This window comes from Sphaerodactylus townsendi, linkage group LG02, assembly GCF_021028975.2.
Source record: "Sphaerodactylus townsendi isolate TG3544 linkage group LG02, MPM_Stown_v2.3, whole genome shotgun sequence".
In the NCBI taxonomy this organism is placed as follows: Eukaryota; Metazoa; Chordata; class Lepidosauria; order Squamata; family Sphaerodactylidae; genus Sphaerodactylus; species Sphaerodactylus townsendi.
In genome coordinates this window covers 88,492,301-88,519,646 of record NC_059426.1, presented here as the reverse complement: position 1 = coordinate 88,519,646, position 27,346 = coordinate 88,492,301, and the positions used below count along the sequence as shown (strand labels likewise).

At 41.1% G+C, this 27,346-nt stretch overlaps 2 protein-coding genes, 1 long non-coding RNA gene and 1 other non-coding gene across 9 annotated transcripts in view; 3 read left to right on the top strand and 1 right to left on the bottom strand.

The window, feature by feature from the left end:
- Positions 1 to 18,259, top strand: part of DENND2B (DENN domain containing 2B) — a 170,568-nt gene extending 152,309 nt beyond the window's left edge. For all 6 annotated transcript variants that reach the window (XM_048485076.1, XM_048485075.1, XM_048485073.1 and 3 more), the window contains 6 exons: positions 6,839 to 7,016; positions 9,453 to 9,494; positions 12,010 to 12,121; positions 12,603 to 12,842; positions 15,549 to 15,635; positions 17,502 to 18,259. In XM_048485076.1, the coding sequence (XP_048341033.1) occupies positions 6,839 to 7,016; positions 9,453 to 9,494; positions 12,010 to 12,121; positions 12,603 to 12,842; positions 15,549 to 15,635; positions 17,502 to 17,536 (694 nt within the window). In that variant the 3' untranslated portion in view covers positions 17,537 to 18,259. The remainder of the gene's footprint in view (positions 1 to 6,838; positions 7,017 to 9,452; positions 9,495 to 12,009; positions 12,122 to 12,602; positions 12,843 to 15,548; positions 15,636 to 17,501) is intronic.
- Positions 76 to 20,930, bottom strand: LOC125426600. The gene is made up of 2 exons (XR_007243547.1): positions 20,533 to 20,930; positions 76 to 1,444 (listed from the first exon to the last, which is right to left on the bottom strand). It is a non-coding gene; the product is annotated as an uncharacterized LOC125426600 (long non-coding RNA).
- Positions 20,525 to 26,780, top strand: RPL27A (ribosomal protein L27a). Its single transcript, XM_048485084.1, has 6 exons — positions 20,525 to 20,589; positions 20,628 to 20,715; positions 22,136 to 22,199; positions 22,784 to 22,859; positions 25,078 to 25,252; positions 26,602 to 26,780. Exons 1-6 carry the CDS (start codon positions 20,540 to 20,542, stop codon positions 26,728 to 26,730), a joined length of 582 nt encoding a protein of 193 aa, XP_048341041.1. The 5' UTR covers positions 20,525 to 20,539; the 3' UTR covers positions 26,731 to 26,780.
- LOC125427616 lies at positions 24,657 to 24,787 on the top strand. Its single transcript, XR_007243733.1, has one exon. It is a non-coding gene; the product is annotated as a small nucleolar RNA SNORA3/SNORA45 family (small nucleolar RNA).
- Positions 26,781 to 27,346: the final 566 nt, after the last annotated feature.

The window sequence follows — 27,346 nt, the reverse complement described above, 5'->3', positions numbered from 1 at the left end:
GTTTGTTGTGAGGGGGAAAGGGAAAGGATTTTGTAAGCCCGTTTGAGTCTCCTTGCAGGAGAGAAAGGGGGGATATAAATCCAACTCTTCTTCTTTATTGGAAATTATAAGGAAGATAAATTTCTCACAGGAAAATAAAAGAGATTGTTTGAAAGAACTGCTTACACATTAGCAAATATCTCCAAGGAATGTTGTATTGATTTAACATTGTTAATACTTTATCATCATAATTCTCCAGACAGATGGGACTCAGTGTTTTCTGAATGGAGTGCTGCCTCTTCCATGTTCATTCCCTTTCTAAAATGTTAACTTCTTTAGAAATATACATGGGTGAGGGGAAAAAAAGTGTGAGTGTATTTAGATGAAGCCAGTACAACTTGTGATGCACCAAGAAGAATGCAAGCTCATTGTCTGTCTAGTTATTGTGTAACAGCATCTTCAACAAAATACCAAGTTTTAATGCAACAGAATTTAGAACATTAAGCAGCAATACCAAGTGAGATGCAGTATGGATGTCACCAGGTGCTTATGCTATGCCCTGGGATATATTACATGAAAAACAGTTGCTCAAGAAAAATAATTGCTTAAAAATCTATGTTGTGAAATAGCTTTTGTTTGGCATTAAATCATCTTCCTAGGCTGTTCATTTCCTGTGTCTGAAAAATTATCCTTCAAATGTTCTTCAGCAACTGGGTTTCCGTAAATGTTGCCCAGTCATCTTCTTCTGTGGTTTACTACTAATCTGTGCATACAGTTTTTTGCCTTTGAATATAGCCATTGTCCCTGAATGCATGAGTTAGCATATTTTGCAACTTGGGGATTTTTTCCCATGGACAAATCTGTTCAGTCAGCATTTTTCAATTGGCATTTTTCTAATGTGTGGCAATGATGACTCATTTTGATATTTTCAAGGAAAAAAATCAAAGTGTGCTTGACATAGTTTCTCCTACTTGAATCCTGTTCTCTCAATCTGTGGCTCGCATCCTAGGCCTTGCTTTTCCCTGCAGTGCATTGCTGGGATGGTCTTCTGCTGGAGAGGTCATTTTTCCAGTGTGAGAAACATCTCTTAATGTGCACTGTTATATCTTTCAGTGAGCTCAAACATACCTTGTACTAGAGGAAAGGTCTACATGAGATCTGAATTAGATGTTAAATGTACTGTAGTTTTTCCACATACAAATTAGACAGGCTGCCTTTAGAGATTCAAGTGCATTAGATGTTTTCAAGTCATGTTATCAAGATACAATCCATGATTTGTAGAGTATATGAGTGGGAATCCTCAACTCATTGAATGCTAAAAATGTTAATAGAAAGTTAACTGAGAATGTTCTGCTGATATCTGAAAGCACGATGATGCAGTGATGTTGCTTCTGCTGATCATGTCCAGGTCTGGAAAGTATCTGGAAGGGAGGCTGCTGGAAACTCTGTTAGACCACCTTTGGCTCTGTGAAAGGAAGAATTTTTTTTTAATAAATTCTGTTGATATTGAAATAGGATCTACATCTGGAACTGCATTTAGGAATATTCTACTAATTGAAGCTTCGGCATGTTGTTCTTTATATTTTCATGTGACTGAAGGACAATTGAAGCCCTAGTGACTTTACTTGGAAACCACTTGTTTTGAAGTTCAGTTCAAAATGTTCTTCTAGTGAAGGTCATAATTTACATCTTACTAACTCAGTACACTTAGAGAAATCTTTTATTGGAACTGCATTTAGTTAAGGATGACCTGCTGAAATGGCTCATCTTTCAGTTTAGGCTCAGAGACTGAAAAGGTAGAGTAGTTCTGAGACAATGATCATGCATGCAGGTTTTTAGTGCTGTGGCCATTTAGTGCTGTGGAATTGAGCTAAGCTGGGCTAGATGTTTATCTCAAATAAGCGAGGTAATTAACACTATTATCTGATGCAACTCATCTATACCAACAGTATAAGCAAATAAATATTGGAACATTTTCCAATAGCTCCAGATTAATGAAAGGTCCGATGTTTCCGCTTGGGCTCCCCTTGCTGGCAAAAAGCAACATTTTGATATTTGAATTAACATCTGTATTCCCTGTTCAATAAGGAAAGTGGATAGTGACATTGCCTAGATCAGGGGTAGGGAACCTGCGGCTCGAGAGCCGCATGTGGCTCTTCTGCCCTTGCACTGTGGCTCCATGAGCTGAGCCGCTGGCCCCATCCTTGCCCACCCTGCAGGCAGAAGGGCGGGCGCACCAACTGCCTGCAGTAGGCTGGGCCGTGCCGCGGGCTTCCCCTCTCGCCCGCCCCGTTGGAGCGGGGCGGGTGCTTTCCCAGTGGCCGGCAAGGCCGAGCCACCAGCTTCATCCTTGCCCGCCCTGCAGGCAGCAGGGCGGGCGCATCCATGTGCTTCTCAGAATGAGCGGAGTAAAAGGTAAAACCCACCCAATATATATAGTGTTATCTTTATTTTAAATGTCAAAAATTATTTGCGGCTCCAAGTGTTTTCTTTTCCCATGGAAAATGGGTCCAAATGGCTCTTTGAGTGTTAAAGGTTCCCTACCCCTGGCCTAGATTTAGTTTGCCCCCTGCCTCCGGTCAAGTTGCAGTCAGTTTATGGTGATCCATTGCAGTTTTCAAGGCAAGAGACATTCAGAGGTGGTTGGCCATTGCCTGCTTCCATTTAGCAACCTGGGACTACTTTGGAGGTCTCCCATCCAATACTAACCATGATTGACTCTTTTTAGTTTCTGAGATCTGATCAGATCAGGCTAGCCTGGGCTATCCAGGTCAGAGCAAATTCAGCCTATAGTAACCAAATTAAATATGTAAGCCTAGTCTCAGTCCTCATTTGTTCTCCTACATGTCTCCAGTTTCAGTGATACGCATGATGCTGTTGGCGCAGGTGTAATATTTTTCTTAGTGATAAGTAGATAAGAAAACCAAGAGGACTCTGCCACTTGCATGATTAGCTGGAGTTCTGAGGTGCAGTGTCTGCCTGAGTGGAACAACCCACACAAAGAAACCTTGCATCAGATCTGTACAATATAACGTCTCTTCTCTCCCTACATTCTTGCTGCATTTTATTTAGACCAACAACAAGGAAAGCTCCACTGCAGGCATATTGAAAGGTGAAGTACCTTGGATTTTATACTAACCCTCTTGCAAAGCTACTCAGGCCTGATTATTTGAATCTAGCTAATCCCTCTCTTTGTTATACTAAAAGCAAAGAAGTTCATCCTGCCTCTGGCTACATGCTACTATCCAACTATTTTCTTCTGACCCAGACTATTAGAAACCCAGCAAATGAAAGCAAGTGAAGTGATCAAAAGCGAAAAGCCCCCCCCCCCCCAAAGCATGGACATTGGTGCTGATTGACGTCACAGGCCTGCCTTCAGAAGGAGGAGGGCAAAGTTACAAAAGGGCATTCTATAGAAAGCAAACAGTGTGCTTTGAATGCTCAAGGAATGTTTGCGTTTCTGCTTTTAGCTCCTTTTGCTTTTTGAGTTGATCAGTTACAATTTAAAAATTCCACAATCATTAAAAGAGAGCTGAAAATTATGCCTGAGAGGCTGATGCGTGGCCCACATTTTCTTTTCTTCAAAGACATAATTGTCTTTACACTTCATTCAGCAAGATGAGAGTCAGTGTCAACACATCACATGCTGGATAGCAGTACTAAAAGGAAGCCGTTTCACAAGGAGCCAGTATTAACTCAGTGAAAGCAAAGTCATGAAAGTCATGCCCCAAGCCAGTTGTCCTGAATCCTCTGCCTAGCCAAGTCTATTTCAAGGGAGATGGATATCCGTGCATAGGCCTGCCCTCTTACTAAAGCCAATAGGGAACACAAGATGGTCCTGTATTGTACACATGGGGTCCCACACCTGGATGGATTTACAGAAAAGCAGAAGAAATTATTTGTTTCAATTGTTGCGATTGATTGATTGAAAATATGTTTTTTCTTTGGAAAGTGGGATTCAAAGCTATTTCCAAAGAGTTAAAACACCAATCCACAGCATATCATAATTATAAAAATCAGTCACACAATCTAACTGCAATAAATAAAAATAAAACCTGAATAAAAGCTAGCCTACACATCTGCCCTTAATCACCTTCAAAGTTTCTCTTGCACAACTTGTCCAGAGATTCATGAAAGTCAGGAAGGTGGGCAACTTCCTCACAGATTTAAGAAGGCCATTCCACAAAACTGGACACCTACTGAGAATATCTTGCTCTAACTGTGAAGGTGCAGGACAAACTACATTCTTTAAAACACCTGGAATCACAAAAGAAGTGATTCCCTGATCTGGGGAGTAGTCACTGTCTCTTTTTATATGCCCCTTTTGTTTTGACTTAATGCAGTGATGATATACTCACAATAGCATACTCTATGCTGCTCTAAGGGATTCTATATGCATTATAGAGGAGAAGATAGTCTCACAGGAATGGCCCACCAATTATTACACTGTTTCAGATTCAAGGAAATCAAATCCAAGTATGTGAATCTTATTCCTTTACATTTACCCAATCTCCCCGATTTATTTAGATTACACTACTTGCTGGACAATCCTGATCCTTCTCTCTGTATGATAGTGGCAGACTTTCTCCTGGAAATTACTAAATGCCAGTAGATTTCCCTCCACTTAACATTTATTTCCTGTACTGTATGTTTTTTTAATCAGTTTTTTACTATTGTTGTACTGTTGTCTATACCAATAAAGGCTGGCTTGCTTGTCTCACAGGAATGTTGATTCTAAGCTGTACACAGTAGGAGCAGTAGTTATACCTCCATATTTCCATTTTTCTAAATTAAAGTATAATGAGGTTGCTAGATTTTGATCAGGATCCTGCACTGGGTATTAAAAGGGTATTTCCAGTCATCAGCTTCTTCAGTGATGGTAACATGCTGATTTGGCTAAGTGCATATAAACATCTGTGGTCACAAAGGGCTCAGCACAAGTAACATCTGGTTTGCAGGTGCTAGCATATCAGCATCTACATGGCCCACGTGTGGAGCCATATTGGAGAAGTGAGTGTTAGAGAAATATGTTATACAGAAGCGTCTTAAGAGAGTTATGATAATATAGTGCTTTCAACCTGACTCAGAATTGTCACTCATACCAGGATGTGATCAGTAAATATAGTCCTGCTTCCTCCCCCCATGCATGTTCTCTATTGTTCATTTGTTTTTTAAAACACCTTTTTTGAAACACCTTTCCACCCAATTCAGAGTTCCCAAGGCAGCAGATACTTCTAATACTAAAAGACAATGTGTGTGTATATATACATTTTGTTGGAAAACAATGATAAAGGGAGATAGATTAATTTCCCTGGGGTAGAAGTACCAAAATTTTGGTATCGTGACCAAGAAGGCCTTTTCTTGGGTTGTTATCGGTATGTATCAGATGGGGAGAGTACCTGAAGCAGGGCTTCTGAAGATGACCAGAGTGATGAGGTAGCTCATGTGTGTATTGGTTATCTTTAACTTATGCTGTCCTCAAGCCGTGTATGACTAATTTAAAGGTCAACAACTTGAACTGGGTTGAGAAGCAAATTGGGAGCCTGTGAGGATGGAACAAGTGAAATGGTCCTTGTGACCCACTCCATTCAGTGTTCTGGCTGTACTATTCTGTACCAACTGTCGCTTCCACACAGTCTTCAAGGGCAGTTCTACATAAAGTACATTGCAATAGTCTAATCTGGATGTTACAAGGGCATGACCACAGTTCAAGTTCTTGTTTGGCAGGAAGGGCTAAAGCTGGTAAAAGGTGCTCCTGGTTACCACTCCACCCTACTTACCCAACAGGAGGTCCAGGTTCAGCAGCACCTCAAGCTATAAACTTATTCCTTTAGGGAGAGGGCAACTTCATCTAGCACAGGAGACATCCCAGTTCCTGGGTCAAACCTTCACCCCATCTCACCTCCATTTTGTCTGGATTAAGTTTCAACTTGTTCATCCCAAAACTGCCTCCAGAAACCTGTACATGATTTCCATAACCTCACTGAGTTCTGCTGGAAGTGCAAGAGAGCTGAGTTTCATCATATTAATGGCAACTCAGCCCAAATCTCTATGTTATAAAGCATGGGGACAAGATGGAAACTTGTAAACTCCTTAGTCCAGAGCAAAAGGGCTGACCAGCAGTCCCCCAGCACTGTATTCTGAAACCTGCTTTTGAAATAGTACCTACCAGCCCTAACCCCACAGGGCTGACCTTGCTTAATTTTCAGGATTAGATTAGGTTTGGCTATCCAGGTCTGGGCAAATTAATCATTAATCAAGCATTTTCATATAATAAAAGCTTTATAGTGAGTGACTCATAGAAGCCACATGACCTGTGGAATTCCCACTATTTGCAGTTGCTGATAAATAGTTTGTAACCCAATTCAGATGATCTGGTATCTAGAATCAGCGAGTGGAAAATGGGGATCACAATAGGAGACTGTGTCTCTGACCACCACTTATTCAAGTTGAGGTCAGATCTGCCTCTCTGCGTATAAATCTGTACCCTGAACTCAGTCTGTACAATTGTACGTGTTCAGATTCTATCCTGATCTCCAAATGAACATGAATAAGTCAAGGGCAGAGGTTGCTCCAAGGTCTTTCTCCCTCCCCCCCAACCACCCCCAATGCACACTTTCTTTACACATCCCGTCCTCTGTAAAGGGCTCATATCTGTTTTTGGGTCTAATGGTGGGTCTAAAATTGGGCTTTCACAAGGAAGGTTTGACTCTGAAGGTGTACTTAGCTCAATTACACTGATCTGGGTAAAAGTCCAGTCATTTGAGTTTAAAAAGTGGGGGACTTTAATTGAGAAACAAATGGAAAAGTGTTTTTTTAAAGAAAGAAACGTAAGCTAATGATGATGTTTTCTCCTCAGCACTCTCTCAAGCTGCTCTCATGCTGTAGTGGCTCTGCTCTACCCCTTCTCCTGGCAGCATACCTTCATCCCTGTTCTCCCCTCTTCCATGATTGACATAGTCTGCTGTCCTACTCCATTTCTGGTCGGACTGCTGTCTAGCTCACTGCCCAAACTGAAGGAGCTACCTGTAGAAGAGGTAAGAATAAATCCAGTATCTGGGTGAAATATTGGTTCAACCCAGACAGAATTCTCAGAGAGATGCAATAAAGGCTGCAGATTCTTCTACCTGATGTTTTACTTCAAACATACCAATTGAAAATAAAATCAATGCCATTTTTTGGTATTGGGAGCTTTCCTTCATTCCCACCCTATAATGGATAAAATATTTAAATACTGAATTTGGCGGAAAATCACAGTAAAATAGATAAAGACCTAAAATGGAATTTTTTTTGCCTTAAACAAGCACTGTTTTTTATTTGTTTTATCTGCAAATGTGATCTCATTTAGATATTTATAATTGCTTCATGTTTTCCTATCTGTAATGTCTACACATTTGGCTACAACAGAATATAGGTATTCTTTTTTTTTTAAAAAAAAAGGGTGTGTGTGTAATGCTTGACATTAAGAAATTTCCTGAGTGCAGTTTTGTTTTGACAAAACAGCTATTTCTTCAGTATTTTAATATTTATCATAGGAATTAAAATAGTATTATGCAAATAATATCATGTATCATGTAATGGAGAGGTAAGAGGCTCTCCAAATATATGCAATCCATTCTGTGTTACAGAGGGAGTACTGTGATCAAAATCCTGTCTTTCATTAGCTGCATTTTGAATTGATTAATTCTCCTTTTGTGTACTTTCATGCACCATGAAATTGTATCAGTGCAGAAATTGGTTTCCTGGTACATATGAAAACAGTTGCACTTGGGAATAGTTGATGATATGCAGAATGATACAGAAAATCAAGAGTAAGGATAACTGCCTACCTGATGATATTGTTCCACTTTGAAATGTCATGTAAGGGCATGTGTCAGGGAATAGGTGAAGAAGCTTTATGAGAGTGATGGGGCTCAACCTAGACATTATAAATGTTATCCCGCTCATGTTTCCAACAGGCACACAAAAGCTGTGGGAAACTGCCATTTAAAGACCTGCAGAGACCAATTCTGTTTGAGACCGCAGCATGGGAAAAGAAGCCCCCCCCCCCAATCACTTCCTCATATCAAAGTGGTAGAGCAAATAATGGCCCCCAAGCCTATTTTGATTCAGGAAAGCAGTATGAGGAACCCAGACCCGGCTCCTTAAAAGCCATAACATCTACTAGGGTTAGATGTAATCTATCAAGTTTATATTTCAGTTCCAGTTATGCTGGGGTTTCAAATGTGCTGTAGTTTTAATTTATTGTTCTAACATTGTGTCTGTTGCGAGCCACCCTGAATCCTGCTAGACAGTGGGAGGAATGGATATAAATACAAACCATAAACAATAAATAAATATGAACCTGATTCTGACCCCTTTTGTGAGGCACATAAAGTTACTTGTTTTATACTTTCACTTTCTTGCTTTCCAAATTCATGTTATATTGCTATTAATTGAATCTTTAGATAACCAGATTCAATTTATTTGTTACATAAGCATAAGCATAAGCATTTTATTGTCATGGTGCACGCACAACGAAATTTACAGCAGCATTCCTCGATGGACACAATTTCAGACTCATACATCATACTCATACAATTTCATACAAACATCATACTCATACAATTTCAGACTCATACATCATCCTCACTTCCCCCTTCCTCCACCCATCCCTGTACAGCCCCGAACACATCAACACAAAGAGTAATATAGAAGTTGCTGTTGTGTGACTATATCCTTCACCAGTCTGGCAATGTCTGTCAGGAGTATCTTAGTATGTTGATTTTGAACCTTCCATGCCATAGCCTCATCTCATTGGCTATTAGGAAGAGGAGCAATGTCAATTACCTGGCCCATGTCAATAGTGGCTTTCTACCAATAGTTCTAGAGCTCATGGAATCCAGCTACTGGATGCAGCTACTCTTCTGCTGCTTTAGATTATTGTTTCAGTGTTATAATTTTGAGATAACTACCACTGTTTATACAAAAGATGTTTGATAGAGTGTTCTAGCAGTGCCTGATTGCTAAAGTAATTTACAGAACATTCCATTCTCCCTGGAACTGTAGGCTGCCCCTACCAGAGATAACAATCCTTCCATTGTTTACATGAAAATTTTCTTCAGTACACTAATGGCACCATTGCTGCTTTAATAAGCTAAGGATCAAATAGCATCTCTCTGACAACATGATTCTTATGCCTTTACTTTGAAGTAAATCCTGTTAAAGTGAAACTTATTCCCGGGTATGCATACTTTAGAATTGGAATCACAATCTACAGTAACTTTGTGCATTAAGACACATTTTCCTACTTACTTAGAAGTAAATGGGGAAGGCATCCCACACAATGCAGGATTTAATTCCTGCTTTGTACATTACAGGCACTGCTCTTTTTAAAGCCACTGGGTGGCATTCGGCATTCCATTCATTGATCAGACAAAGGTCAGATATTTCCCAGCACCAAGATAAAACTTTTCTGTGTTAATTCTTTTTAGGCTCTGATGGTGAATCTTGGAGCTGATCGGTTCATAAGACAGGTATCATGTTTCTTCACCCCCCACCCCATACCTCATTATAAACATCAAAATAAAGATGTATAATATGTTATAATTTTTAACTCATACACAAATAGCACGCAGAAGTGCAGGATATTAGTAAGATGTCAGGCAAATTCATAACATTTCAAACCTCTGCTTGCAAAATATCTTCCCACCACATCAGAGGTAGCTGTCCCTAGAAACCCACGCAGATGGCGACAGAGGGAGGTGTGCCTCCTGTGATCCATCCAGGGCAGACTTCAGAGGAAGCTGCTTCACCTGCATCCCACAGGATTATCATGTTATCACTCTCAGCGTGCATGATGATTTACTAATGTGTGAGGTTCCTGCCTTAGGGAGCTTACAATCTAAGGCCCCTTCCGCACATGCAAAATAATGCATTTTCAAACCACTTTCACAACTGTTTGCAAGTGGATTTTGCCATTCCGCACAGCTTCAAAGAGCACTGAAAGCAGTTTGAAAGTGCATTATTCTGCATGTGCGGAATGAGCCAAAAATTCAAAAAAGATAAGAATACAGAAGACAAGGGAGGTGGGTAGGCTTTGGTTGGATGCTATCTATTATCAAATAAAATGCAAGCTGGAGCCCACAAAGAAATTGGGGTGGGGGAAGAATTTGAAAATAATACCCCATTCTCTAAAATCTGCTTCCAGGATTCTTGAAAACATCAGAAACTTGAGAAGGTTGATTGTTTCTCACTCCCTTCCCCCATTTATCAGACTTATGTATGCTGTCAATGTGCTATCTCCCCCAGAGCATATTTTGTTCTCACCAAGATTTTGTGTGTTTTCCCCCTAGTAGTTAATTTACAAAGGTTCATTTTTCTGCATAATCAGGGCATCCCTCAAGGAGAACAAAAACTCCTACCTTGTCTGTGGGTGCCCTGAAGTACAGCAGGTAACACCTGAGGAAATCAGTGTGCTCATCTCTGAGGGATTAAACAGAAACTTTGCATCTGTGGTGAAATTTAGTCACAGATGGCAACCTCAAAATTTAATAATTTTGAGATTGCCGTCTATGACTGAATTTCACTACAAATGAAAAGTTTAGCCCTTTGAGAAAGGGGGGTGGATTTTTTGTCTCAGAGGAGACATTTTTCCTTGTCCTCCAGCACAGTTTATTCTTTTATACAGTCATCTCCTCCAGAGGGCCCACTTCACAACACTTTCTTCTTTTGAAGGAAGCAACTTCTTTCATTCTCCCTGAGTCTGGAAATTACCAGGAGGGATAAAGGGGTTTGCAGTAGATGAGATGTTTGAGTAACCCCCTGAAAAGACTGGGCCTTAGAGATTTCCCCTGCATCTTCTTTTTCATAACTGGCGGTTGAGAGTGTGGGTTTCTGACACATGGAAATAGTGTCTCTTTATCCTTGCATGTAGCTGGAGAAAAAGCAGATTGTGGTTTAATGTCCCTCTAAAGCATGTTTGTCTATTCCTTTCTAGTGTTTTAGTAAGATTTCTGTTCTTACTTAAACCAGTATAAAATCACAAACAGAAACATAAAGTTTCAAAATATATGTAAGCATTTAGAAGAAGAAGAGTTTGGATTTATATCCCCCCTTTCTCTCCTGTAAGAGATTCAAAGGGGCTTACTCAAAGGGGATTACTGTAGGAGACTCAAAGGGGCTCCTTGCCCTTCCCCCCTCACAACAAACACCCTGTGAGGTGGGTGAGGCTGAGAGAGCTCTGAAAAGCTGTGACTAGCCCAAGGTCACTCAGCTGGCGTGTGCGGGAGTGCACAGGCTAATCTGAATTCCCCAGAATTCCCCTTCATAGCTCAAGCAGCAGAGCAGGGAATCAAACCTGGTTCCTCCAGATTAGAATGCACCTGCTCTTAACACTACACTGCTGCTGCTCCTTAAATACACTTTCACATAGTATAGCTACAATGGGGACATCCGGGGACAAATGCCCTGGGTGCCCCCGGTGAGTCACGTGGGGGTGGCAGAAAATTGCCCCCCGCACTTGGGACCCACCATGCCCCCCCCTGGCCAGCCCCCTTGCTTGGGCCGAGTGAAAGGGAGCTGGCTGGGCTGTGGGCTGGAGCCTGGGCTGTGCCTGTGTAGAGCCTGCGCAGGTACAGCACCGGGTCAAGCTTATGGCCCAGCCTGCTTCCTCCCCCCTCCCTTGCGGCGCAGCCAGGCTGCTTACCTGCAGCCGGCTGAAAAAAAGCTTTTTTTCAGCCAGCTGCTGGTAAGGGGGAAAGGAGAGGGGTGAGGCTGCGAGGGGCTGGGCCGGGGCCAACCCCTTCCCTGCTGCCCAGCCAGGCTGCTTACCAGCAGCTGGCAGGAAAAAAAGCTTTTTTCAGGCGGCTGCTGGTAAGTGGGAGGGAGGGCTGTGGGGGCAGGGGGGGCGCTGGGGGCAGGGAGGCAGCGCCTGGGCACCATTTTGTCCCGAGTGCTATTTTCTCCCCCTACACCCCTGACATATATTCAAAACATTCTAAACAATATTTGGAAGATGAAATCTTAGTATGATTATTTTTACCCCTTCAGATGGATGATGAAGATACACTTTTGCCTAGGAAACTTCAAGCAGCTCTGGAGCAGGCTCTGGAGAGGAAGAATGATTTAATAAACCAAGATTCAGACAGTGAATCGGATGAGGGTAAGAGGCCCAAGGAACAAGCTCCAAGTTACAGGAAAGTCTTTTTGGGATGGAGGAATTCACACGACTTGGAAGCCAGTATATGCAAACTGATCAATTTATTGCAAAAACGTATCAATTGCAAAACACACTTTTTGCAGTAAGCTGATCAGTTTGCATACAGTATATGTCATACTACCAGCAAGACCAGCAAAAATCCAGAATTCACAGAACAAAGTGCTAAGAGCATATCTTTTGCATGAATAAATTATCCTGTTCAATATCTGGCACCTCCAGGGGAGATCTTGGGTAGCAGGTGCTAGAACAGATCTTTTCCTGAGATACCAAAGAGCCATTGACAGAGTCAACAGTTTTGGGCTAGGTAAATTTAGTATAAGACAATGAAGAATATTGCTTATACATAGCAGTAACATGCAATTCCTAGAATTCACCAACTATGCAAATTCTAGTGTATGTATATATTGTTTTCTCTTTCTTGCAGAGTGCAGCACCCTGAATGGATTAGTATCAGAAGTTTTTATCCGTTTTTTTGTGGAGACAGTGGGACATTATTCCCTTTTCCTATCTCAAAATGAGAAGGCCGAGCGAGTCTTCCAAAGGGAGGCTTTCCGTAAATCTGTCTCTTCGAAGAGCATCCGTCGTTTTCTAGAGGTCTTTATGGAATCTCAGATGTTTGCTGGGTTTATCCAAGACAGAGAACTGAGAAAATGCAGGGCAAAAGGTAAGTTCTGTTCTTTTCATTACTTAATATATTTGAGTATGTTGTTAGCCATGGGTCCTAGTCCTGGGTTTTGTTCCCTGTTTTCTTCCTTACCGAAACTGACTTATTGTTAATGCGAGGATGTGTTTTACGGTTGCCATCTGTATAGTACTATACTTTTTGGAATTTGTTTTTTTTTGCTTAATCTGTTCTATTTTTTGATGTTTTGAAGTGTTTGTATTGTAAGAATTGATATGCTATTCATTGCCGCTGTTGCTGATGTTATCATTATTATCATTGTTATTGTTATTTATTCTGTATTATTATATTGTTGTGCACCGCCCTGAGCCCTTTGGGGGAGGGTGGTATAGAAATTAAACATCACATTTCATGAAGGGCAACATTAGATACCTACAACATGGCCTTATGCATCATTCTTTGGCCTCTTCCGCTTGGGCCAATAAACATGGGTTAAGGATGGTTAAAAAACTGTTTTGGGGGGCACTTCGCACGGATTCCGCCCCTAAAACGAGTCTGCCACATGTTATTTCCCTGAAACCGGTTTTTAAAAGGATCACACTATCCACGAGTCTTTTGAAAAATCCTGGGTTGCAGCCGCTTGCAAGTGAACAGCCAGGCAGGAGGCACTTTATTCGGCTGCAGGTTCCATTTTAAAAACATTTCTCAGTTTACATCTGTGTAGCCCCACAGGTGCAAATGGTTGTATCACGGTATTGTGAGACGTCAGCATGGCTGTGGGGGTTCATTTGTGCATGCCGTCATAGTTACACATCGATGAAGGTAAATTTTTAAAAAATAAACGCGCCTCCATGTGAAGGTGTGACAGCAACCCGCATTGTTTCCATGGGCTCCAATTGCTGGCTGCACGGATGCATGCGAACACAAAAACAGGAAACTTTATCCTAACTGCAACCTGCTATAAATTTGCTTTGTGGAAAGGGTTTTTGTTCAGCCAAACCGTCTGCAATATGAAAATAAAAATATTAGTTTACAACGTTTAGGATTTACACAAACTGTTATGTAAATATTAAGTATTATTTCTAAATGCTATTTGCAGTCTTTATACTTTTGCAGTGAAGAACTTGTTCTTTACAAAAATATCATTTCTGCTGGAAAATATATTTCCAGATTAGAGTATCTGGAAGACTTCTGGAAAAGAGTGGTATTGTGCATTGTTCCAAACACACCTGTGTTTCACAAAGGAAATCAGGATCACTTTACTCAAAGAATACAGCAGTTTCATTCTATGGTAGTGAGCAAAACAACTGCATCTATATACAGTCTGCAGAAAAGTTCCAGTGTTGGATGAAGAGTCAGTACGTGCCAGTAACTTGTAAAACGTAATGGGAAAACAGAACTTGTACTAATGAAGAAGATACAGTTGGAGGACATGCTGTTCATCACTTCCTAATATTTGCTGGAGGACAGCGCTGTTAGGTCTTTGTATGACTCTAGGAAAGAACTGAACAATCTATTACTTTATTGACCATCAAGTTTGAGCTTCTTGAAACATTCTCTTTGCACAGTGGTGCCACCTGCTGGAGCTCTGGAGCTATTAGTTCAACTTTGCCTTCCCACTCAAAGAATGTATGGGAAGTTTTAAAAAGAGGAAGATTTGGGAGAAAGGACTGCCATCCCCATCTCCCACCCTCTTCAGTTCAGTTAATTTGCTTTCATTTGTGGGAAAAATAAAAATGAAGGGAAGATTGCTAACTATTTTGCACAGATAATCAGTGATATTCCACAATGGAAATCAGATCAGAAATGTTTCCAGTACATAAGAACATAAGAAAGAGCCTGCTTGATCAGACCAAAGTCCATCTAGTCCAGCACTCTGCTGCTCGCAGTGGCCCACCAGATGCCTTTGGGAGCTCACATGCAGCATATTCCAGACACCATCACGCATTGCGTGAAGAAGTGTTTCCTTTTATTAGTCCTAATTCTTCCCCCCAGCATTTTCAATGTATGCCCCCTGGTTCTAGTATTGTGAGAAAGAGAGAAACATTTCTCTCTGTCAACATTTTGTACCCCATACATAATTTTATAGACTTCAATCATATCCCCCCTCAGACGTCTCCTCTCCAAACTAAAGAGTCCCAAACACTGAAGTCTGTCATCATAAGGAAGGTGCTCCAGTCCCTCAATCATCCTCGTTACCCTTCTCTGAACTTTTTCTGTCTCTTCAATATCCTTTTTGAGATGTGGTGACCAGAACTGAACACAGTACTCTAAGTGCGGTCGCACCATAAGGGCATAACAATCTTTGCAGTTCTATTATCAATTCCTTTCCTAATTATCCCCAGCATAGAGTTTGCCTTTTTCACAGCTGCCATTCATTGAGTTGACATTCCCATGGAACTATCAATGGCTGCCAGAACTTCTTCCTTTTCTACCACTATCTTCGCTAGTTCCTTGGATACGCCTCCTAAGAAGCTTGGTTCAGGTGCAGGAATTTTCCTCACCTCCTCTTGGGTATTGTTGCATAAAGGGAAAAGGCGGGGGCGGGGGGGGGGAAGCTAGTGAGCGTAATGACTGAAGGCATGGAATTCTGCAAAACCTATAATTTTGTAAAGGTTGTGGAAAGCAATGTTGAATAAAATGAGTTTGAAAATTGGCTCTCTGGCTGTGGCAACTATACAAGCACTAGAGCTTGATCCTTCTTTCTCTTGGGGAAAAAATGATTTCTCTGTCATCTACTTCCTACAGGTCTCTTTGAACAGAGGGTTGAACAATATTTGGAAGAACTTCCAGACACTGAACAAAGCGGAGTAAATAAGTTTCTTCGAGGTCTTGGTAAGGAAAAGTTTGGTCTGGAAAATGTTTGTGCTTCAAGTCTGAATGCATGTTGAAAAAATGCTGAAAAAATCTTTTGTTATGAAGCACATTCCATTCCTAGAGGTTCCTTTATTGTAGCATCTCTTGTGCAGAGGAATGTATTTATTAACAAGTAATGAAACAATCTTTCTTCCCAAGAAATGGAAACACGTTTTACTTAATAATTAAATGCCTGTAAAATCTGAAACATCTTTTGAGGCTTTCCAATATTAAACCAAATTGTCATATCTGACTGTTATCTGGCCACAGAAATGTAAAAAAAAAATTTCCCTAGTAAGTTTCTTAACAATAACTCCCAAGGCATGACTTTTAAATGAGGAAAACCTTGGTTATTCTTTTATTTTTCTCTTGTTCCACAATATACTGTTGCAATTTCAGACACTGGTGCTTTAAATTACTAGTTAATTTACTCTTTAGATTTGCAAATCAGTATATAATTTCCTCATGCTATTTGTACACTGTTATGCTAGCAGATATATATAATGACGAACATTTTGTAACCGAGGAACTTCATTCCTAACACTCGATAGACCATCTAATTTAATGGATAGAGTATCAACATATCCATTGTTAGATCTTCCTTGAAAGGTGCCAGTCAGTACACCAGTTTTTCACTTGTACATAGGTGATGCAGCATTATATTTTGTGATTATTTGTGTGCAAACAACCCCTGTCCATTCAACTACACCATAAAAGTAGAGAACTGGAAAAAATGCAAAATAAGTTACTTTCTATCCAATGTTTCTTATATCACTCAGTTCTTAGATTGCATTCTGAAAATACCCCCTCCTAATGTGTGTGTAAAGTGCTGCCAAGTTGCAGCAGACTCATGGCAATCCCAGAAAGGGGCTGTAAAGGCAAGTGAGAAGCACAGGTGGTTTGCCATTGCCTTCGTCTGCAGTCTTCCTTGGAGGTTTCCCAACCAAATATCGACCTTGCTTAGCTTCTGAAATCTGACAGAATAGGACCATAGTGTGCCACCTTCCCACTCATCCATTATTTCAAACCTAAACCATAAATATCTGTGTGAATTGGGGGGTGAGGGGGGATATAATATTGCTCTGATGTGAAGATAGGTAGTAGGAATACAAAATCCCCAACTCTTGCACTCTACCTTGTACTCTACCTATATAACCTGTCTATTATCTGGATATGCAATAGATGTGTAACTTTTACTTACTGCAAAAAGCTCAACTGAAACAAAAACATGAAAGTAAAACATCCTACAGGACTCCAGGATGTGAAACCTTTTCATGGGAAAAGTGCAGGGAGACATTCAGTGCAGTCCTATGCAGAGTTGGCTTTGACTGGAGTAACATTGTAGAGGACTGCACTGTTCATCTGACAGCCTGTGTGGTGTTGAATTCCCAAGGGTGTTTAATGTATATTAAAAGCCCAAGTGACCAATCCAAATGGAAAGGGGAGGGGGTAGCACGGTGGCTGGGGATGGCACAACCATGCTGCTTCCAAAGAGGCAATTGATGACACAGGTGCTGGGGTAGAATGGAAAAACCTTAACTAGCCCAGGAAAACCCATTGCACAGAATGACTTATGGCCTGCTTTTCCATGGCTAAAGTCTGTGTTGCTGGGTGGGGGCACTCCCAATCTGAAAGAACACTGGGAGCCGACTAATGTTGGTTCAGTGGGCACAGACCAAATATCTCCCAACCAAATATCGATCTTGCTTAGCTTCTGAAATCTGACAGAATAGGACCATACCATACACAGAGCTCCTGCTGTTTCCAATGTATCTCCCCCCCCCCCCCCCGATTGCACTCTTTTAATATATGTTCATTACTGTGGTCCTCCTTTTTGTTTCACAGGAAATAAAATGAAATTTCTTCACAAGAAAAATTAATTCCTTTCTACTGGGATGTGAATCCAAAGACTGTTTGTGTCACTGGGCACCGAACACTGCCTGCAGCAATGCTGATTGGGGTCCTGATCACAAATTTATGGGACTGCAAATGCTGTTTGACTTTGTGCCAGCATAAACAAACAAAAATGATATATGTTTGTAAATAATGTGCTGTAAGTGTCCTTTTTTTGTCATGAGCACAGACAACTGTAGTAATATTTGTATATTCCTGAAAATAACAGGTGCTTCTTTCTTTAGTATGCACTGAGTTGTGCTTGGTGCAAACTGAATAGCTTATTATGTGCAGCCTGACTGTCTCAGCAGAACCACTGATTTCTACAGATGTTTGTGAGAGCTATGTGATGTATTATGGAAGAGAATGAACTCCAGCCTGGGAATTGGGGGAGGGGGGTATATTTTAGAGGTCTGATTTTTATATGACAGAGTTTATATATATATTAGTTTTTTTTCCTCCCTTCTAATTCATTTGTCATGGGGAAAAATAACAAGTTACTCCATAATAAGGTACTTGATTCTCAATCACAGAATATCTGCTTTGTTTAAAATGATGATCAGTAAACTTTTATACATTCTGCACTAGGATTACTAATCATGGATAATTGTTTGGCCATTTGACACATAGTCTACCAGTGATTGGGTACAGCACATCCTTTCATAATGTATGTATGATTTCTAATAAATTGTGTAAATACTGGTGTCAAATGTCTATATTCCTTAGACTCCTTTTTAGTTCTGCTACATATTGTATTAAGTCTAATCACCAGCTAACTAATCAACCTCACTTCTACTTCAGGGGCAGCCAAGTTTTTTCAGAAGTCAGCAACATGATCACATACCCATGTGTGCTAGCTGCATTTGTTTAAAAATTATAACAATAATGAAATATAGCCTTAGTTGTTCAAAATATGGATTTTAATTGTAATTTTTAAAAAGTCAATCAGTTTTATTTGTACAGTTTACAGATAGTTACAGACCTTGGCCTAGTAATTAATCAATTTTGACCAAGTCAATGAGAGTACTGATGTTTAACAAACTGAACTCAGATTCAGTCAAGAGTGTGTCATGGCCCCTTTGTGCACAACTTGGAGGACCCCAATCAACACACATCCATCAACGTAGCCCGTGTTGCTGTTTGCAGAGATGGATACTGCTAATTGTAACCAGAGGTTGCATAGCTACGGTACTCGTCAAAATAATACAGAAAATAAACATTACAGTTTTATAGACAGACCTTAAGCATGTTTATTCAATAGTAAATTCCACAGTGTAATGGGAATTACTCTGAAGCAAGACTACATTATCATGGACTCTGTCACACAAGATTCTCCATATTTTTATATGCTACTTCTCTCCAAATCAATATACTGGAATACTAGGACATCTAATCAAACTATTTAGCAGTAGGTTCAAAATGGACAACTGGAAGTTTGCCAAAATGCACTTATAAAATGCATTATAAAATATATAGATGGTGGCCGTTAAGTTTAGACGGATTTTGAAAAGTATTAGTCTACTTCACAGATGATGAAGAGTTTGGATTTATATCCCACCTTTCTTTCCTGTAAGGAGTCTCAAGGCAGCTTACAAACTCCTTTTCCTTCCTCTCCCCACAACAGGCACCTTGTTAGTTAGGTGCAGCTGAGAGTGTTCCAAAGAACAGTGACTAGCCCAAGGTCACCCAGCAGGCTTCATTTGTGGAAGCAGGGAAACAAATCCATCAGGTAAGTGTCCATTACCCAGATGGTGGAGTGGGGAATCAAACCTGCTCTTAAGTGCTATACAACAGTGGCATTTTTGAGCTGCAAATAAAGTAGCTATATTCTGGGAGAACACCAGACCTCATCTGGCGATTGGTAACCCCAACCAGTCAACATATCCAGGACAAGGGTAAATGGCTAGACATTGCTGGAGAAAGCTTGCTGAATGAGCCCATAGTTGCATCTTCTTTCATCAGAGAAGATAAAACAGTATTAGACACTTGAATCAAATGTTATACATTTATGTTACGCAGACCTCAACCTGCTAAAAAAAAATTTAGGGTTGGGGGAGGCATTGGCCAGGTGGAGCATGAGAAAGAAAGCACTTCAACTTGAGTATGCTGTTCACCCCAAATACATTTTGGAGATATGAGAGTAAGAATAGCTTGACTCGAGTCCAGTAGAATCTTAGAGATCAAAAAGATTTTCGGAGTATAGACTTTAGTATACTCCAAAAGTCCTCTAATCAAAGAATGACAAACACACCTTTTTCCCTTTCTGGAAACCAGAAGAGCTGAACTACCACGTTTCTTGTAGAAGAAAGTTTCCTCTTTTTCTTTTCCATAATAAACAATTGAGATCTCCCTGTGGTGGGTTTTCCGGGCTGCGTTGCCGTGGTCTCGTGGATCTTGTTTCTAATGTTTCGTCTGCATCTGTGGCTGGCAGGCGAAACGTTAGGAACAAAACCCACCAGACCACGGCCCCACAGTCCCGAAAACCCACCACAACCAGTTGAATCTGGCCGTGAAAGCCTTCGAAAATAAACTGAGATCTTGCCCAACAATATAGCCCAACTTTGTCAATCAGAAACCTAGAATAACTGACACACAGCGTGCACTGACGCAGTTTCCCTCCCGCCCGTTTCAGAAGGATCAAGCTTCGCTAACCAGTTGCGCTTGAAGTGGAGGGGCACAAAGAAGGAGTATCGCGAGACTTAAACGTAACGGTTCTGCGGAAAGATGGCAGGGGGTATAAAAAGCAAGCCTCCATGTGCGTGGTAAAAGCCGCCTAGAAATTTATGTCGAAAAATTGAACCAAATAAACGAGGCGCGCGCACACAAACCCCAATCAAGATTGAATCTATGGAGAGGGGAAGACTGTAAAAACCCGGCAGTTCTATAAGAACAGCTCTCTCCCACTACATCTGGGAATTATGCTCGTCAACCACAAATAAGCAAATATATTTCTGCAATGAGATATGGTAATCCCTACACTTACCCCGCAAATGGATGCTAATCGGAACCGGACGTCAAGACTGCGAGACTCGCTTTCCAGGAGTCTCTTTGCTCCTCCAGCCTTTATAATTGAGATAGCGCGAGAGAAGCAGTTTTGTCCTTCATACTGCGTGAAGTCTCGCGAGAGGGAAGGTCCTTTCTTTTCTCTGTGGAGCCCGGAAAGATGGTAGGTGGCGATGTCGCGTGGCCTGGCCTCGAGGAGTATTTCTGGGATCCTGCGGGGGGCTTCATGGCGTGTAGTGGGGTTCGGTCTGTCCGCCCAGCTCCTGTTTTTTTTGTTTGGGGGGAAGACCCAGAGACACAGAATTGGGGGGAGAAGGCGGCTCTCTGGCTACGGATAATCCGCATCTTATCTTCGACCTAATCTACTATTCTGAGTCTTTGCGGGAGATGCTGCCTGGCTCAGGGTCATCCAGCAAGCTTAATGGTCTGGTGGTGATATGAACTCGGGTCTCCCCAGGCCAGGTTGAAAACGGCCTCCGCTCCAGTGGCAGAACTTTAGTCGAGAGAGAGATGTGTGTGCCTTCGTGGAGCCTCATTTGCAGGTTTTTCGCAAGGTATCTCCAGGGAAGGGAACATCTTCTAATGCCCCTTTAAAGTGCTCTGCAGAAGCCCTTCTCCAAGCTGTACTTTATTTTTTGGGATTTCACTCTGGAAAACGGTATTGGTAGGAAATGCGTCCAAAATGTTATTCTTTAAATCTGAGGAGATCACAGAACAGTGAAGGGCCTCTTTGCTAAATAACTGCAGATAGTGAGTTTGAGGCCGTCAGTCGTGTATGTTTTAACTTGCTAGGCAGCCAGGCTGGTGGTGTGATTACAGTGTTGGACTACGAAACATATACATATATTTTATTTTATATATATATAAAAATGGGGTAATCTTGGGCCTATCATATACACAGCCTAATATTCCTCATAGGATTAGTGTGTTGTGTTACCCTGAGTTAATTTAACAATACAAGAAGTTGTTTGTGAGCCAGATCTTTGATCATAATCTTTCCCAAGTGTGTCAGCAGTCTGATGGCATTAAATCAGGAGTAAGCAACTCTTGGCATGCATTCGAAATCATTTTGTTTAGCCTTGCAGGGCTGATTCTCCATTCATGGGTCCATGCGCTCTGCTGTGACTGCGCTACAAGATTTGGCTTTACTCCCACTGTTTCTGCCAAGTACAACTTCTTCCCTTTTTCATGCACAAACATTTTGACAGGTAGACCTTGTGAGGTTTTGGAACACGGACGAAAAGGTTGTGCTTTGTGCCCACTTCACCATGATTGTTTTCTGCTCACCCTTGTATGAAGGTGTGCATAAAGAAAATCATATATGATTAATGAAACCATGACAGCATAACAAGCATTTAAACCCTGATAAAACTTGCAAAACTTATTGTGGGAGAATACTTATTCATTGGCTGATTTGGAAGGGCTTAGAAAACTAATCAAGAAGACGACTTAGTTTTATTGCTTTTGCGGCAGTATGATTTAATGTTAGAGATGATAATATTATCCATCAGAAGCCTTGTAACTCTAAGATTTGTTGGCTTGACTTTTGTTATAGTAATTTTTAACTTTTGTTTTGTTTTAAGCCATCCAGACTGAGGAAGACCAGGAAGCTGAGAGGTCATGTCAGCCATGGCCATGGCCGTATTGGTAAGACCATTAGCTTGGTTCTGGTTTCAACAATAAACTGGCCTTAGGCATGGTGGGAAAAAGTGGGGATGGGGGAGTGCATCTTACTAGTGCAGTATATTAGTTCTGCTTTCACCAGTGGTTGTCCTTGCATTAGCATTGGTCTAATCTAGTGTGCAGACTATACATTAAGTTGAATTCTAGACTGAATGTAGGATTGCAGTTGGGTGTAGGGTATCTACCTGGGTGTTACGGCAGTGCATTGATATTAGCTGGCATACAGCCAGTATGCCGGATGGATGGGAAGATAAGGAGTACTCTTCACTGTTGATAGAGCATTGGCCCTTGGTCAGTGCTGCTTCATAATGCTTGTAAGTATGCTGCTTTGGTTATCAGTAATCTAAAGCAACTTAGAAGACGATCTTGTTAGTACATCTATACATTCTACAATAATGATATGAGTGTTATCAGCTATGTGGTGATGTTAATAATGGCTGACTTGACGGCCATGTGGTTGTGAAGAGGCATACAAGTGAGTAAATAATATTAAAAGCATTTTTAATGAATCTATTTTATATTTTATAATCTTCAACTGTCTATTTTAGGCAAACACAGGAAGCATCCTGGAGGTCGTGGCAACGCTGGGGGTATGCACCACCACAGAATTAATTTTGACAAATAGTAAGCTATGTCTCCCTTTTATTTTAGCTCCCGATAGTTATTTTCCTGCTTCCCTTACAGGGCTTACTAAGGTTATGCTGATTTTGTATATTGAGTTCTTTATTATACACAGCCATAGCGGGAAGAAGTTTGTCAGCTAGAGGAACTGCCCTGTGAGGAGTGGTAAAAATGCTTAGGACTGTTTAGCTTAGAAAAGAGGTGGATAAGGGGAGACATGATAGAAGTCTGTAAAATTATGCATAGTGTGGAGTGGGCAGGGAAAAAACCTTTCTCCCTCTCTCATAATACTAGCTTCATCTGCTGAAGCTGAAGGTTAAGACATTCAAAGACAAAAGGAATTATTTCTTCACACAACCCATAGTTGTGTGTGGAACTCCCAGGATATGACAATAGAGGATAGTTCTATCTATGGTTATTAGTCAAAATAGATAGGTGTCATGATGCATGCCTAGCCTCCTGTGTCAGGGGAGCAGGTCTGTTATATCAGGTACTGAGGAACACAGGCAGGATGCTGCTGCAGTCATCTTGCTTATGGACCTCTTAGAGCAGGGGTAGGGAACCTGCGGCTCGAGAGCTGCATGCGGCTCTTCTCCCCTTGCACTGCGGCTCCATGAGCCGAGCCACTGGCCCCATCCTTGCCTGCCTGCAGCCGGCTGGGCCGCGGCGCGGGCTTCCCCTCTCGCCTGCCCCGTTGGAGCGGGGCAGGCGCTTTCCCGGCGGCCGGTGCAGGCAGCAGGGCGGATGCATCCATGCGCTTCTCAGAATGAGCAGAGTAAAAGGTAAAAAACCCCAATATATACAGTGTTATCTTTATTTTAAACGTCAAAAATTATTTGCGGCTCCAAGTGTTTTCTTTTCCCATGGAAAACAGGTCCAAATGGCTCTTTGAGTGTTAAAGGTTCCCTACCCCTGTCTTAGAGGCATCTGGTTGGCCACTGCGTGAAGAGACTTCTGCACTTGATGGGCTTTGGTCTGATCCAGCATGGCTTTTCTTATGTTCGTACGATACGTATGTAGAGTAATGAATGAATGTAGCATTAAGCTAGAAGCTGTACAAAATCTCTGCACAGCACAATTACATTGCATCTTGATTGTTCATATAATTTGTAATCTTTGCCTCTAGTATTGAATAACTATTTGATGCTTTGCCTCAGCAAAATGAGGAAAATACCTATAGAAAAAATATAATTTCATTTGGCTAGGCGTGCACAATGTGAAGTGAGAGTTGTATGTTGATCTGGCCATTTTTGTGAGGAACACAATTCTTGGGCAGCCACTGATAGTTGTAATAACGGTACAAAGCTTGAACTTTCTTTGCACATGATCAATTCAGCATTCCTGGTAATGGAATCCAGGCTCAATTAGAAATGAATGCATGTATCTAAATTAGGAACAGGAAAGGTTGAGGCTGTGAATAAATTTGTCAAGTTCAATAACAGAATTATTTATCCTGTATGCCTTAACAGTGCTGCTATTCCATCATAATTTAATGAGCTAATTTAATTGTCAAATAGCAATGAGTTGTTTATGGGCTGTTTGTATAGAACAGCAAGTAATCCTAGCTACTACTCTATATCTATTTAATTATAACTTACTCATTGCAGAGTATGTTTTCCTCTGACCCAGGTTTTAGTTTGCAGTGTTGTTCTGTACAGAATCTTTGGTGATTTTACAGCATGGTCCTAAATGTATTCACTCAGAAGTAAGTCTTACTAAGTTCAGTGGAATGTATTTCATAAGAAGTTAATTCATGTTCGCAACCTTAACTGAGCACAAGAAGGCAAATATGCTGAAACAACCGAGACTAGAGTCACATCTAGATATAGTCAGTTATCGTGGTGTGCTATGGTCCTCGGAGAGTAAGAACTGGCCTTTATTCACTGACTGTTCTTTCTGTAGTACAGTTAGCCACCTGGTTAGTGACAGAGGACTATTTTTCACATTCAGAAGTGTGGGTTGCTAGATAGATGATGACAGCAATTTTGTGGGGCTTGGTAACAGTAATTAGTAAACTGTCAACGCTCCAGGGCTTTCTTAAAGAGTATTTTGTTGCCAGTGGGACAAAGTAAAAGATAGATCAATGGGGCAGTAAATGAAGAAGAAATAATTTCCTGTTCGGGTGGCTCTAAAAGTATGTTATATCCTATGTGCTTCCGGCTAGATATTTCATAAGAAGGTAATTCATGTGACTTCATTTTTGCATTTGATTTCTTTCTAGCCATCCTGGTTATTTTGGAAAAGTTGGAATGAGACATTATCACTTGAAGAAGAACCAGCACTTCTGCCCTACAGTCAATCTGGATAAACTCTGGACTCTTGTTAGTGAGCAGACAAGGCTCAACTATGCCAAAAATCAGTCTGGTTTAGCTCCTGTTATAGATGTTGTGCGCTCAGTAAGTGTTATTAACATTTTTTTTCTGAAGTTGCTTTTTTAGCTTACCTTACCCATATACAGATATACTTTAATACTGTATGGTTTGTAATAAGGAATTGCACAAATTAAGAATGCTGACTTCAGTGAAGTAAACGTTAAGTGTAAGATGGTGTTAATTTCCTTAAGGGTAAAATCTGTTTATTTCTACCTTATTTTCTTGGACTCAACTTGAGACAGAAGCTGGAAAACTTTCTCCTCCCCCCAACATTATGGGTTGGATCCCACTTACATATGTGCTGGGAAGCATGACTCCTGCTTTCCCTTTCCTGTTGCCGCCTGAAATGCATCCCTGCAGATGCTGCTCCTGAAAGATAGGGAACTCCCAGGAGCAGTGGGATGTGTGTGTGTGTGTGTGTGTTTGGGCTGCTGTACTGGGGGGGGGGGGGATTTATCAGCAAAAAATTACCGCTACTTTGTACATGGGCATCTTTTCCACAAGATCTAACCCTGTACCCTATGCTGAAGTGAAGAAGTAGCAAATGGTAATCAAATATTCAGTTAGTTTGTTGTGGTGGGTTTTCCAGGCTGTGTGGATCTTGTTCCTAACGTTTCGCCTCCATCTGTGGCTGGCATCTTCAGAGGTGTATCACAGAGGGAAGTCTGTCACACAGTATTATAGGGATAATTAGATGGAACAGTATATGCTTAGATAAGTGTCCCAGTATTCACTGCTTAATAGTCTTAAGAGCCTTCTGTGGTTTGGTATTGCTGACCTTTCAGCCTCTGTATGATAACTATATGAATTGCTAGGAAGAGGCTTTTTCCCCCACATGACTGATTGTACTGTGTGGCTAAATATTTCATGATTCAACAATATTGGAACAAATGCTTAGACAAGTATGGTGAACAGTAGTTTATACTGTTTATCGGGTTTCACAGTAATAGTCCCTGGTTTATTCAGATGACCGCCACAAAGTTAAGAGGGCTTTACTGTATGATAAGTATTTTCAGGTTTATTGTCTGTGTCGTGTATCCTACAAATCATCAGTGGGCTGTGCAGTTTTCCCCTTGTTTTCATCTCCCCCACTTCAGGGGAACTGAGATTTATTTGGGCAAACAACCACATAGATTGGGCGGGGGGGGGAGGGGGGGGGCTGGAGTAGAATGAGGTAATGGTATGAAGTAGTTTGCTGTTGGAAAAAGGATTGATGGGGAGGGGAGGAATTTGTGGGGGAAATCTGCACACCTTTCATTGACACTTGGAAGGGTGTGAGACATTTAATATTCTTGAAAATACTGTCAGCTGATGCTTTCAGGACACTTGTGGCTTAGATACATGTTTATACTAATGTCTTATTATTTTTCTAGGGCTATTACAAAGTTTTGGGCAAGGGGAAGCTGCCCAAACAGCCTGTAATTGTAAAAGCTAAATTCTTCAGCAGAAAAGCAGAAGAGAAAATCAAAGAAGTTGGTGGAGCCTGTGTATTAGTTGCATAAAGTATTTTTCAGTGTATTCAGGCAAGAATAAACAGCTTCAGATACGTGTACATTTTGATACACTAATGGTATCGTGTATTCTTACTGCCAGTTCCAGTACTGCTGAATTGATCTCAAGAGGAAAACTCTGTACATACACTCTTGTAACCAGAACTGAACACACTCTGTATAAGCCAAAATGACATTGGCTGCACAGTTCAGTATCCTCACAAAATCAGCGTTCATTGTGATTTTAGGAGGCATACATGGGAATGATAGGATTGTGGAAGAAAGGTCTGTTGAAAGCTGAGCACCTTGAATAGCTTGTGCCCTTGCTATTTCCAGATGGTGCACCAAAAATCTGAACTCTGCACTTGCTTATGCCTAAAGAAAGATTGCATTCTTAGTGCAGTGTTCTGGTAGACATGCTTATGCTGCAGCAAATACTTTGGCAGTCACATTTCTACTGCAGGAAAGTTTAGCATTGAAAGTTGCCTTGCCCTTGGAGAACCTGCAGTCCCAAGTCAGTCTGTTTCTCTTGCACATATCAGTTCAGAAGACAAGCTATTCACGTTTGGAAACTGAGGCATAGCAAATTAATGGTTAAATCATCTAGCCTTTAGGATAGATGGGCTGA